This window comes from Phyllobates terribilis, unplaced genomic scaffold (genome assembly GCF_046119375.1).
Source record: "Phyllobates terribilis strain yellow unplaced genomic scaffold, ASM4611937v1 Scaffold_8__6_contigs__length_399053987, whole genome shotgun sequence".
NCBI lineage: Eukaryota > Metazoa > Chordata > Amphibia > Anura > Dendrobatidae > Phyllobates > Phyllobates terribilis.
Genome location: NW_027362768.1, coordinates 21,054,631 through 21,067,915, shown reverse-complemented (window position 1 = coordinate 21,067,915; position 13,285 = coordinate 21,054,631). Strand labels below are relative to the sequence as shown.

Genomic DNA, 13,285 nt, shown 5'->3' with positions numbered 1-13,285 from the left:
TGCACGTTGGGATGAGATGAGGCTGGGCTGTGTGTAATCGCCCATTACGGCTTCTTGATCCATCTCATCATACTCTGGCTGCAATGCCTCCTCTTTAATTCTCTGCAGAGTGCGTTGCAAAAGACAGACAAGTGGGATGCTGACGCTAATGATGGCCACTCACCATCTTGGTGGACTCCTCAAAGTTTGTCAGGATGGTATGTACAGTGCCTACAAGTAGTATTCAACCCCCTGCAGATTTAGCTGGTTGACACATGCGGAATTAACTTGGCATTGTGACATTTGTACTGTAGATCAGCCTGGAAGTGGGAAATGCACTGCAGCAAATTTTTTTTTTTTTTTTTTTTTAAAAACTTAAAAAGTTAATTCAGAGTGTCATTTATTATTCAACCCCTCAAACCACAAGAATTCTGTTTGGTTCCCCTAAAGTATTAAGAAGTAGTTCAGGCAACAAGAATAATGAGCTTCACATGTGTGGATTAAAGATCTCTTTTGCCAGCGTTTTCTGACTATTTAAGACCCTCCCCAAACTTGTGAACAGCACTCAGACATGGTCAACATGGGAATGACAAAGGAGCATTCCAAGGCCATCAGAGACAAGATCGTGGAGGGTCACAAGGCTGGCAAGGGGTACAAAACCCTTTCCAAGGAGTTGGGCCTACCTGTCTCCACTGTTGGGAGCATCATCCGTAAGTGGAAGGCTTATGGAACTACTGTTAGCCTTCCACGGCCAGGACAGCCTTTGAAAGAGTCCTCCCGTGCCGAGGCCAGGCTTGTCCGAAGAGTCAAGGCTAACCCAAGGACAACAAGGAAGGAGCTCCGGGAAGATCTCATGGCAGTGGGGACATTGGTTTCAGTCAATACCATAAGTAACGTACTCCACCGCAATGATCTCCGTTCCAGACGAGCCCGTAAGGTACCTTTACTTTCAAAGCGTCATGTCAAGGCTCGTCTACAGTTTGCTCATGATCACTTGGAGGACTCTGAGACAGACTGGTTCAAGGTTCTATGGTCTGATGAGACCAAGATCGAGATCTTTGGTGCCAACCACACGTGACGTTTGGAGACTGGATGGCACTGCATACGACCCCAAGAATACCATCCCTGCAGTCAAGCATGGTGGTGGCAGCATCATGCTGTGGGGCTGTTTCTCTGCCAAGGGGCATGGCCATCTGGTCCGCATCCATGGGAAGATGGATAGCACGGCCTACCTGGAGATTTTGGCCAAGAACCTCCGCTCCTCCATCAAGGATCTTAAGATGGGTCGTAATTTCATCTTCCAACAAGACAACGACCCAAAGCACACAGCCAAGAAAACCAAGGCCTGGTTCAATAGGGAAAAAGTCAAGGTGTTGGAGTGGCCTAGTCAGTCTCCTGACCTTAACCCAATTGAAAACTTGTGGAAGGAGCTCAAGAATAAAGTCCACATGAGACACCCAAAGAACCTAGATAACTGTGCTGGCCTGATCAGGTGTTATAAAAGACGATTATTAGCTGTAATTGCAAACAAGGGTTATTCCACAAAATATTAAACATAGGGGTTGTATAATAATTGACCCACACTTTTATGTTTAAAATGTAATAAAATTCAACTGAGCAACATAACTTTTTGGTTTGTAAGATTTATGCTTCTGTTCATAAAACCTACTCTCATTTGCAGTTTGAAGGCTCTAACTTATTTGCATCTTATCAAACCAGCTAAATCTGCAGGGGGTTGAATACTACTTGTAGGCACTGTATGTCAGTCATCCAGGTCCACTCTTGAGGTCTTATGTGTGGAGTCTGACCTTAATATCCACGGCCTTGTTGCAGCTGGTACTCCACAACTGCTCTCTTCTGCTCACAAATCCTTTGCAACATGTGGAGGGTAGAGTTCCAACGTGTGGGGACATCACACACCAGTCGTTGTGCCGGAAGCTGCAAATGCTGCTGCAACACAGCAAGAGCGGCGGAAGCTGTAGCAGACTTGTGAAAATGAGCAGATCTGGCAATTCGGGGTACGATTTAAGAAACCGCTGAACCACAAGGTTAAGCACATGAGCCAGGCATGGTACATGTGTGATCTCGCCTCGCCTCAGAGCCGCCACCAGGTTACGGCCATTGTCACACACAACCATGCCTGGATGTAGGTTCAGCGGTCTCAGCCACAGATCTGCCTGCTCTTTCACAGCGGTCCACAACGCACAAGCAGTGTGAGGTTTATCACCTAAGCTTATGAGTTTCAGCACAGCCTGTTGCCACTTGGCTGAGACAGTACTGCAGTGCTTCCAGCTTGTAACTGATGTGGTGATATCTGAGATGGAGGCTGAACATGAGGAGGAGGAGGATGATGCGCAGGAGCTGTACACTGTGGGGGCAACTCTGACTGACATAGGGCCCACAATCCTCGGTGTGGGGAGGATGTGTTCCATCCCAAGGTCCGACTGGGACCCGGCTTCCACTATGTTTACCCAGTGTGCCGTCAGGGAGATGTACCATCCCTGGCCACAAGCACTAGTCCATGTGTCCGTTGTCAGGTGGACTCTCCCAGTAACTGCGTTGTTGAGGGCACGGCAGATGTTTTGAGACACGTGCTTGTGTAGTGCAGGGATGGCACACCGGGCAAAATAGTGTCGGCTGGGGACCGAGGGACGGCCACCGCCATAAGGTTGCGGAAGGATTCTGTCTCCACCAGCCTAAAAGGCAGCATTTCCAATGCAAACAGTCGTGAAATGTGCAAATTTAGGACTGTGGCCTGTGGAGCATTGGCTGCGAATTTGCGCTTTTGTTCAAAGCTCTGGGATATGGACAATTGAACGCTGCGGTGGGACCTGGACGTTGATGCTGTTTCTTGAGAAATTGCCATAACAAGTGAAGACTGAGAGGAGGGGGGATCTTTGCATGCAGTATGGACAGAGGATTGCCTTGCACGCACAACAGGAGGTTCTATTACACGCACAACAGCGGAAGAAGCAGTGGTGACACCCGCTGACACTGGTCGTGGACCCTGGGGTTCACCCCACAAAGTCGGGTGCTTTGCTGACATGTTCCTGATCATGCTGGTGGTGGTCAGGCTGGTAGTTTTGTCACCCCTGCTGATGCTGGCATGGCAGGTGGTACAAATGGCCTTTTTGGGGTTCGCCTCACAAAGTCGAGTGCTTTTCTGACATGTGCCTGATCATGCTGGTGGTGGTCAGGCTGGTAGTTTTGTCACCCCTGCTGATGCTGGCATGGCAGGTGGTACAAATGGCCTTTTTGGGGTTATCAGCAGAGTCTTTAAAAAAAATTCCAGACTCTGGAAGACCTACCGGTTGTACTGGAAACGTCCCTCATGTTGGTGTTACGGGGAACTGTTGCCCGCCTTCTGTGTGCGGCCACCACACTGCTTCTTCCTGCCTGTTGGGGTACTCTGCCTCCCTCCCCCTGTGTGCTGCTGGCCTCGCTCTGCGTGTCCTCCTGCCACGTTGGGTCAGTTACTAGGTCATCCACCACCTCCTCCTCTTCCACTTGCGTACCACGGTCCTCCTCCTCACTTCGTGGCAATTGAGTCTTGTCATCGTCCACCTCTTGTGACAAATTGCCAGCGTCGACTTCATGTGGCCGTGGCTGTTCAAATATTTGGGTATTACTACATGGGATCTCCTCTTCCACCACTTCAAGCAGAGCAGGCGAGGGGCACATATATGGAAATGGACCAGTGAACAGCTCTTCAGAGTGTCCAAGTGTGGGATCAGTTGCTGTCTGACGACACTTGGCATGGTGGGAGGAAGTAGCATCAGGGTGAGGAGGAGTATGCGGTCGAGACTCATGGCTACTAAAACCTGACTGTGTGGAAGACAGACCTGAGGTGGTGGTGCCCAGGTAGCTGGAAGTATTATCTATTATCCAATTAATAACCTGTTCACACTGATCAGTTTGCAATACTGGTGTTGTAGTGTGCTTCCCTAGTAATTCGGTCAAGAAGTGGGAGCGAGAAGATGTGGCTGTTGGTTGTGGCACATTTTCACCTTGGCCACGGCCCCGTCCTCTACACGCACCATCACCAGAACGTCCAGTTCCACGTCCCTTGCCACGCACCTTGCCAATTGTAAATGAAGTAAAATAGCTTACACTCGCACTATTAATGGAAAAAGGGTAATAAAAAGGAGATTAGAACCATGGAAGAGGAAAACCACAGTTCTATTTCTCTGGCCTACACCAGAATCTTTTAAACAGATATATTGGTGTCTGAACAGTCACAGACAGACTCAACTTTTTTTTGGGGGGGGGAATACCAAAAGGTTAATAAGACGCGTATTTGTACAGTCTGAGGAAAAAAAAATAAATACAGGATTTCGATGAAAAAAAAAAGGATTTTTTCTGGCCCCTGAGACCGGGGGATAAGTCTAGCAATTTGACCAACAGTAGCACTCAGGACTGTAATGCAGCGTTTGCTGGTATAACCACTGCGTCTCCTATACAGCCTGCCTGCCTGATATCTGGGATGGATATTAGTCCTGAGAAGGACTGTTTGTTTGATTTGGCAGGCTTTAGAGACCCTACACTACCTATTTCGCACTATATATCTCTCCCTAACTCAGCAGCACTCTCCCTACACTGTCTAATCCCGGGCGACTATGTCCAAGATGGCGGTGCCCGGTTTTAAATACTCGAGGTGATGCTGTGCGGCCAGCCAATCACTGTAATTCCCACAAACAACATGGCTGCGGCGTTACAGTGACTGGCTGGCAATCCCTGCATGTTCATTGGCTCTGTAAAGAGCGCCAAACGTGCAGAGCGGAGACCCAAGCTCCCGCCCGAGTAACCCGGAAATGCTTGGTGCTCGCCAAACATCCCGAGTAGTGAGATGCTCGGGCGAGTACCGAGCAGTGTCGAGCATGCTCGCTCAACACTAGTACCTATACGTCATAGGTCGTAAAGGGGTTAATCTTTTGCTCATCAGTCAGCAGGACACGGATTCCATGAAAGATTTCAAAATTTGACTCATCTGACCACAGAACAGTTTTCCTTTTGCCTCAGTACATTTTAAATATATTTTGGCTCAAAGATAATGGCAGGGTTTATGGACTGTGGCGATATATGGCTTCTTCTTTGCATGATAGAGTTTTAACTTGCATTTGTGGATTACACGGCAAGCTGTTTGCAGACAATGATTTGTGGAAATATTCCTGAGCCCATGCAGTGATTTGCATGACTGAATCATGCATTTTTGTAAAGCACCACTCCAGCATTTTTTTTTATTAAATGAAGATTTGCTACCAGTCCCACGGTGCCGTCTTGTGAACACAACTTCTGACTGACTGCAAGTCAGTTTTATACTATCACAATCTCTTAATGTAAATCTCTGTAAGCCTTACATTGAGTTATAACTTCCAGATCACTCCAGCAAACACTGGAGAGGGACCGGAAAGGCGCTAGTAAAAGATGAAGTCGGTGTCTGGTAAATATAAGACTAGGTGTAGGGAACATAGATTAGTAGCACCACTCCAGCACTGCAATAAAAACATTGGAGTGGTGCTTTAATTCAGTGCTTCCTGCAGGCCTGTAGATATTAAGCATCCAATGTTGACTGTCGAACTTGGGCACATGGATTTGACGCGCCCCCTGGGCCATATTCTTTAGGGGGAATATCCGGAGCCGGATCAGATGGGGGTTGTAGTCTTCCGAGTGGCTGTGACCCGGTCCGTGCCCAGGGTGTCAAACTCAGTTGTATGTGGCAGTCCTACAGATGTTAATAAGTTCTTAATGTCGACTACGCCACCCGTTGTATTGCGGTCACTATGGCCGCCGCTGCAGCAAGGTCCGCTGAGGCTGATGGTGTAGGTGCAGCTTTGGTGATATAACCCCCCAACGGGTGGGGTATAGCCTCAGGGGGTCAGGTGCAGAGGATGGGGGTTGTGGTGGTGCGGCATAGATGGTAATGAAGACAGAGTCGGGTTATGCAGTTAAGGGTATTTACTCACTGCTGATGTTCCGGTCACTCCAGCTTCAAGTGACCTCCCGAGCCGTGCTGCATCCACCAGGTCCTGGATCCAGCCAACCCCCAAGCAAGTCCGGAGCGTGACCCTGAGCTCTCCTTCTGTCCTTTCTCTGGCCGTCCCCACTAGTGATCCACCCAGGTCCAGCTCCCTCGGGCCTTCTGTTGGGAGACCCTTGGCCTTGGGTTCCCTGACCCTCCACGTGGTATGCCTTCGTGGTGGATGTGGTGGGTGGCCGTGGCAGACGCTGCCCACGGCCTCCGGTCTCTGGCTGGGGTGTGTTTTTGCCCCCACCAGCTTGGGTTCCGGTACCCTGATGCCGACTCTTCACCCGTGGATTGGATTTGGGGTCTCAGAGTCCTCTCTTCTGCTTCCCCCTCTGGGTCTCTCTTGCTTTCTCCTCTCTCTCTCTCTGGGGCTGCTCTGCTCTGCTCTTCTGCTCTGCTCCACTGCTCTGCAAAAGGCTGACTCACTCCTCCTCTACAGCAGACTGACCCTGTTCTTTGATGGTGCCCACCTTATATACACCCTCTATGTGTGAGCTCAGGTGACCAGCACCCAATGAGCTCCTATCTTTACCCAGGCTGCTCCCCCTATCTGCCCCTACACTACTTGGGATGTACCACCCCCCTCCCACTCCAGCCAGGAACAGACTCGGTCGTACCTGCACATTTCTAAGTGGGAGTACCGTCGGCCTGTTCCCCGGAAATGGGATGTATGTAGTGCATGCAGCCTACCGAGCTCAGTTCCACGCTCCATCCTTACCCGGGAGTGGAATATCACACCTCTGGGTTGAGGTGCAATACCCCTGTAGCAGCCGAATCCTCAGGGTGCTACAGATTTCTCCATAATCTCTGAATATCCCACCATCTATGATACGTAATAGCATGAAAATATTCATAGTCTTTGCAATTTTACACTGAGGAACATTTTTCTGAAATTGATCCACAATTTTTAGGCATAGTTGTTCACAGATTATTTAATCTCTGACAATCATTACTTCTGAAAGACTTTGCCTCAGTATCATGCTTTTTATACAGTCATGTGGCTTAGTTGAAAATTGACCCTCAAGCAGTTTTTCATTAGTAGCACTTACTTTTCCATTCTTCTATTAACTTCATCCCAACTATTTTGAGATGTGCTGCTGCCATCAATTTCTAAATGAGTTAATTTTTTCAAATATGTCTAATGTTTATCTTCTGATCTGTGTCCTATGCTCTACTGTGAATAAAATATGGCTTTAAGAGACTTCCAAATCATTGCTTTTTTGTTTTCTTTACATTTTATACTGTGTCCCAACTTTTTGGAAACTGGGGTTGTAATACATATATTATAGAGATTTATTTAAATGCCTTGGTGATAAGGAGTGAAATGTAAAAATCCAAAACATCTCACTTTTGGATAAGTGTTTAAATTTTGTATTCACAATTTGTTCCAAGGATATAACTTGAGGACAGTGGGATCACAGTTGTGGTACATTGTAAATTGTCATCAGTCACTATTCTTAGGGAAATGTTTTTTATATTTGAACGATATGTTCAAATATACCAACGTACATATACCAAATATGCCCAACATATTTCAATCCACATAAACATTTTAACAAGGATATAACATAGCTGTAACGCTATTGCCGGTGCAACTGCACAGTTCCCCTTCTACCTCCATGCAGGGATGCAGGCATACTCACCGCCCCAGCCGCGCTGCATGGTCCCCGGCATGCTCCCTGCCTCCTGGTGTTGTGTGCTCTGCAGTTCTCAGTGGCGCACCTAGTGCATGTACACTCCCTTGCTCTTAAAGGGGCAGCATGCACATAGTTAAATGCCCCCAGCAAATGGTTGGGAGGCATTTACTATAAGATTGCACCTGCAAGATGGCTTCCACTCAATAGCTGGGAGGCATTTTGTTTAAAAGGCAACCTCCCCAATAGAGAGGGGCCTAGCAACTCATGAATCATTAGGTAGTGTGGTAGTCTACTAATGAGTTGTGAGGTCCCCTGGTCCTGGTGTGGCCAGTGTCCTGAACCCGTAGTCCCTAGTTCTTGTGCCGCCAGCCCTGAACCTGAAGTACCTGGTCCTTGTGCGGCCAGTCCTGACCCCAATGTCCCTGGTCCTAGTGGGGCCAGTAGCTGAACCTTGTCCCCTGGTCCATGTGCAGCTAGTCCCTGAATCAGTACCCGAGAGTCTGAACGTGTGCCATCAGAATATTCATTGTATCTGGACTTCCAGAAGCGAGTACAAATGAAGCTCTGACCGCTGGATGAGAGTAACCTCAGTAACGTGATCAGGTCATGTGATCACACTGCTGAACTGCTGACGTCACTCACCGGCGCACAGAGGAGCGAAGAACATCTGTGGTAAGTGCTGCACTCTAGTGGAGCTGAAGACATGGAAGATTAAATGTAACAGGGAGGAGGGATTAAGGATGGGGGAGATTTACTGTGTGTGGGGGGGAGATTTACTGTGTGTGGGGGGATTTAGGATGGAGTGACTGGGGATGGGGGAGATTTACCGTGGGGAGATTTACTGTGTGTGTGGGGGAGATTTCATGTGGAGGGGTGGGGGAGGTTTGGTATGGAGGAGATTTAGTGTAATGGGGAAGATTTGAGGACAAGTTTTTGCAGCAAATAAGGGACACGTGCAGACAATATGAGGAGCAGGAGAAATTTGAAGACACAGTATGAAGAGCACAGGGGGAAAAAGAGGGGCATGTATGAGGAAACAGTTTGAGGGAATTGGTGCAGGCACAGTATGGTGGGTGGGTTAATAGGTGCAGGCACAGTATGGTGGGTGGGGGATGGGTGTGGAGACCGTATGAGCAGTGAGGGGAAAAATGTATGCTGACACAGTATGAGGAGCGAGTGTGATGGGATGAGTGCAGACACAGTATGGAGATTCAGGGGATGTGTGAGGAGGCAGTATGGAGAGTGAGAGGAGACAGCATGAGGAGGGAGCGGGAAATGTGTAAGAAGCCTATTGAGGGGAGTAGTGTGAGGAGACAGTATGGGGGGAGAAAAGTGTGAGCGGGCACAGAATAGAGACTGAGTAGTGTATGGGGGAACACTGTAAGGGCACAGCCAGGAGGGGACAGTATACCCAGTAGTAGGAGTGTGAGGAGGAGGCACAGTATAGAGACGGGGCCCTATAAGGGGGACACAGTGTGAGAGGACAGTGTGAAGAGTGGTTCCAATATGGAAAGGAGAAGGAGGGAGCAGTGTGGAGAGCATGTACCACAATAGGGACAATGTGTGGGTCATATTTTGTGCAGGGAATATAGTGAGGGGCAATTATTTATTCAGTGGCTCAGCATAAGGCAGATATTTTTATTCAGGAGCATTATAATGACACTACTATCTTTAAAGAAATTATCCACTACCCTAACTAATTTCATTTTCTATTCATTAATCTTGCTATTATGTGCCAGTAAATGCATCCATACACTTATTATAGCAATATATACCTGTACCTTTTATCTTGCAGATAGCATCACTTGGTGTCCGCCAGCTGCTGCTCTGATGTTTACAGCGATCACTTCCTGTCCCCAGGCTTACTGTGCTCTAATACTACAAGTTCCATCATGCATTGCAGTGGCCGGTGAGCCAGCACTTATCACCCCTCTCCATTCTCCACCCAAACTCCTCCCTCCCTCCTCACTCTCCAGGACCCATGCTCAGGCAAGATGTCATTCAATCCAAAATGTCTACACCCACCGCTAGGAGCACAGTGACAACTTCCTTTCATTTTGTAGGATTCCTGTGCTGGAAAAGGAAGTATCAGAGAAAACAGAAGAGGAAGAAGAATCTCCGTAACAATCCCATACCATGTGATCCCTGCTGAGATGCGCTCATAGAAGCTATACATCTAATACAAGTATATTACAAAAGGTATTGTTTAGAAGAGCTATGATATATAATTGGGGGTGAAAACCCCTTTAAGGGCTTTGTGTCGATGTGCTGCAGAAGACCAGAGAAGATGGAAGTCTGCAGAGATGACTTGTGGATGAAAAACATCTTCATGGAGGCTGGACAAGATGAAGAAAAGAAAGAGAACGACTCCAATCAGCAACAATGCCATCTGTAAGGTACCTGGATGTAAATGTTTTTTGTGATGCTGACTAATTCTCGTATTTTTATTCATGTTAGGAGCATTAAAGGGGTTGCCCAAGTATGTGACTGAAGACTTCTATATTCTCACATCACATTGCGCACTGCACGCTGTCAGGATTCTCTGGTGCCGGCAATTTGCATACATGCGATCACGTTCCGACTAGACATACGTGGCCTCACTCAATGAATTGAGCGAGGCTGGACTGTGGCCAGAAGTATACAAATCTCATACTTGTGCAAGGGAAATCCTAAAAGTGCACAATGCATGCGCTGTGAGAATTCAGAAGCCTGCAGTCACTCAGAGTGACTGCAGACTTTCATCTCAATCCTGGACAAGCCCTTTAATTATAAAATGACGTCCTGTAGCCAATCCTAACAGCGTGTATTATACTCACTGTCAGGATTCAGCTCCGCTTGCTGGTTCCTGCAGTCATCACATGGCCACTTCACTCATAAGCGATATTCATATTTACGATCACCTGACAACGAGCTTTTCTTCCTGCTTCTCCAGTTTTTGACTGAACATTGAGAGAATTAGGCAGAGCAGCTCGTCGGCACGTGACTAAGTGTGCAAATCGCATATGTGCTGGTGGGCGCCAAACTAAATTCTTGCCCCAAGAGCCAGAAAACCTAGATACACCTCTGCTTGTATCAATGATTTGGGACTGCCTTTGACCAAAAACCTATTGCTTATGATCGAAAGTTAGGTTTTAAATGGTTGATCTAATGTATATTTCCTGTGTGTGTTGCTTCAAACGGCAGCCCCTCCTGACACATGACTATAGTGGATTCAACCTTCATCAGTATAAGGCCACGGCCCCACTATCAGTATTTGGTCAGAATTCAGTCAGTATTTTTTCTCAGGAGTGGGAGCCAAAACCAGGAGTGGGTGATAAATGCAGAATTGGTGACTTGTTTCTATTCTACCTTTTCTCTGATTGTTCCTCACCTGGTTTTGGCTCCCACTCCTGAGAAAAAATACTGACCGAATACTGATAGTGGGGCCGTGGCCTAAGACACAGACACCATGGTTCTGTAGAGTAGGACTACTATGTTTTTGTTATATAACAGCTTGGACAATATCCTACAAGATCCATAATTGGATGGGTGTTAGGAGAAAACTGTGAGACTGGTACTAAATATTTAAAAAGTCGAAATTCAGTAAAAATTCTGATATGTCATGAACCTGTCTGAAGCAAGTGGGTCGCTTTTTAACAAGAGGGATATGTCCGCTTTTGTATGTCTGTATTACGGACGTAACACCTGGCTGATAAAACTCTTGTGTTAATGAACCACAAAAGGCCCAGGTGTCCATAATATGAGTAAGTGCAAAAATAATGGTATTGCACTTGTCTAGCAGCCTGAAGTTAGGCTATGTGCCCACGATGCAGAAATGCTCCGGATTTTTTCCTGAGCGTTTCTGCATCTCCTTTGCAGAAAAAAAGCATGCGGATTGTACATGCGGATTGTACATGCGTTTTCCTGCCAGGGACATGTGGAAGTGAAGTGTTCTTCACATGCATTTCCACATGCGGGTTGACAAGCGCTTTCCAAGCGATTTTAGCATCACTTGGAAAGTGCTTGACAACTTGGTCACACTATATGAATCCATGCAACCAGCATGGATTTATAAACTGTGACCGAAAGAATGGTAAAAAATAAAAAAAATAAATCTATACTTATCTTCTGATGGCCCCCGGAGTCTTTATTCGCTCCGTCCTGGCTGCCGGCAGCTCACTGTACACTGAAGGACCTGCCGTCACATGACTATGACGTCAGCGCAGGTCCTTCAGTCCACCGCGATCTGCCGGCAAGGGAGGACTAGCGCAGCGGGGGCCATCAGAAGGTAAATATGATATTTATTTTTTATTTTCTTCTTTTTTTTTCACAGGTTCTATTGTACCCGGGTCCGGAGGAGAGTCTCCTGTCCTCCAGACCCGGGTACCATCCGAACATTGACACGCATGGATTCGGCATGTACAGATGCAGTGATGCGTAATCCATGCATTCCAATGCAAGTCAATGGTGGCGAAAACGCAGCGCTCCCGCAAAATAATTGGTAGTGCTGCCTTTTTTTCCGCAATGATAATCCGCAGCAGAAATTTCCGCAGCATGTGCACAGCACATGCGGATTATCATTGGGAAACATGGCAGGCCTTTTACCATGCGTTTTTTAAGCGTGTCTGCAGCGTTTTTGCCGCTACGGAAATGCTTAAAAAACGCATCGTGGGCACACAGCCTTACTCTGTGTTGGCAATTTCTGCACATGTAACTCCATATTTCATCACTAGAGGGTGATAGAGTACCATGTTGTGTTTATTCTATGCTTCTCTGAGATGCAAAAGAAAAGAGAAATAATGGTCCGATTCATTGAAAAACACCATGATGAATAGCTCCCAAATGTTTACTCTTTATTATGTGTTATAGCCATGATCCCCAACCTTTCTTACCTTGAGAGCCACGTTCAGCTCTGAAAGAGGGTCACGAGCCACATCCAGAGCCTCCCCCCCCCGAATAGTGACATCCAACATCCGTCTCCCCCACAGTAGTGACAGCCTAAGCTTCCCTATAAAGATGACACTGAGGCAGTATACCTGCATCCAAAGGTTCCATTACTCTTATTCAGTATTCTCACATCAATCGATATCTGCTCTTCTGAGCAGGGCTGTTCACAAAAGTCACTATCTGGAGGGCTTCTCTTCACAGCTATTTGCTAGACCTGATGCTCATGCACCAAGCTGGTGGACAGCAACAAGCCACACATCATGGCCCGCGAGCTACATGTGACTCACAAGCCATAGATTAGGGATCCTTGGGTTATAGCAATTTATTTACTTTTTGTTTTATTAAAGGGCTACTGACAGATAATACGATCCACAGGCAGCATGTATCAGACATTAGCTGCGTGATGTTTAACTCTGAAATGCTCCAACATTGTAAAGAAAAACATAGTTTATTAGCTGCCCGAGCTAGACTGAGCTGCACAGAAGACTAGTCAGACAGGTGGGTTCCCGAAGACTTCTCCCCACCTGTTGCCCTTGAATGATAGGTCTTTACTTATACGTACATGAGGGAGAGACCTGTCACTCCAGGGAAGCAGGTGGGGGGGAAGCTGCCATGGACCTAGCTGTCTAACTAGTCTCCCAGCTTGGTGCAGGTTACCATTAAACTATGTTTTTCCCTGAAACGCTACAGTGTTTCAGAGATAAATATTTGTGCCTAA

General features: G+C 47.2%; 1 protein-coding gene across 1 annotated transcript in view; it reads left to right on the top strand.

Moving 5' to 3' along the window:
• The window catches only part of SLC25A24 (solute carrier family 25 member 24), a 136,742-nt gene extending 126,934 nt beyond the window's left edge, over positions 1–9,808 (top strand). Inside the window, exon 10 of the mRNA XM_073642857.1 lies at positions 9,705–9,808. Within this exon, the coding sequence (XP_073498958.1) occupies positions 9,705–9,793 (89 nt within the window). The 3' untranslated portion in view covers positions 9,794–9,808. The remainder of the gene's footprint in view (positions 1–9,704) is intronic.
• Positions 9,809–13,285: the final 3,477 nt, after the last annotated feature.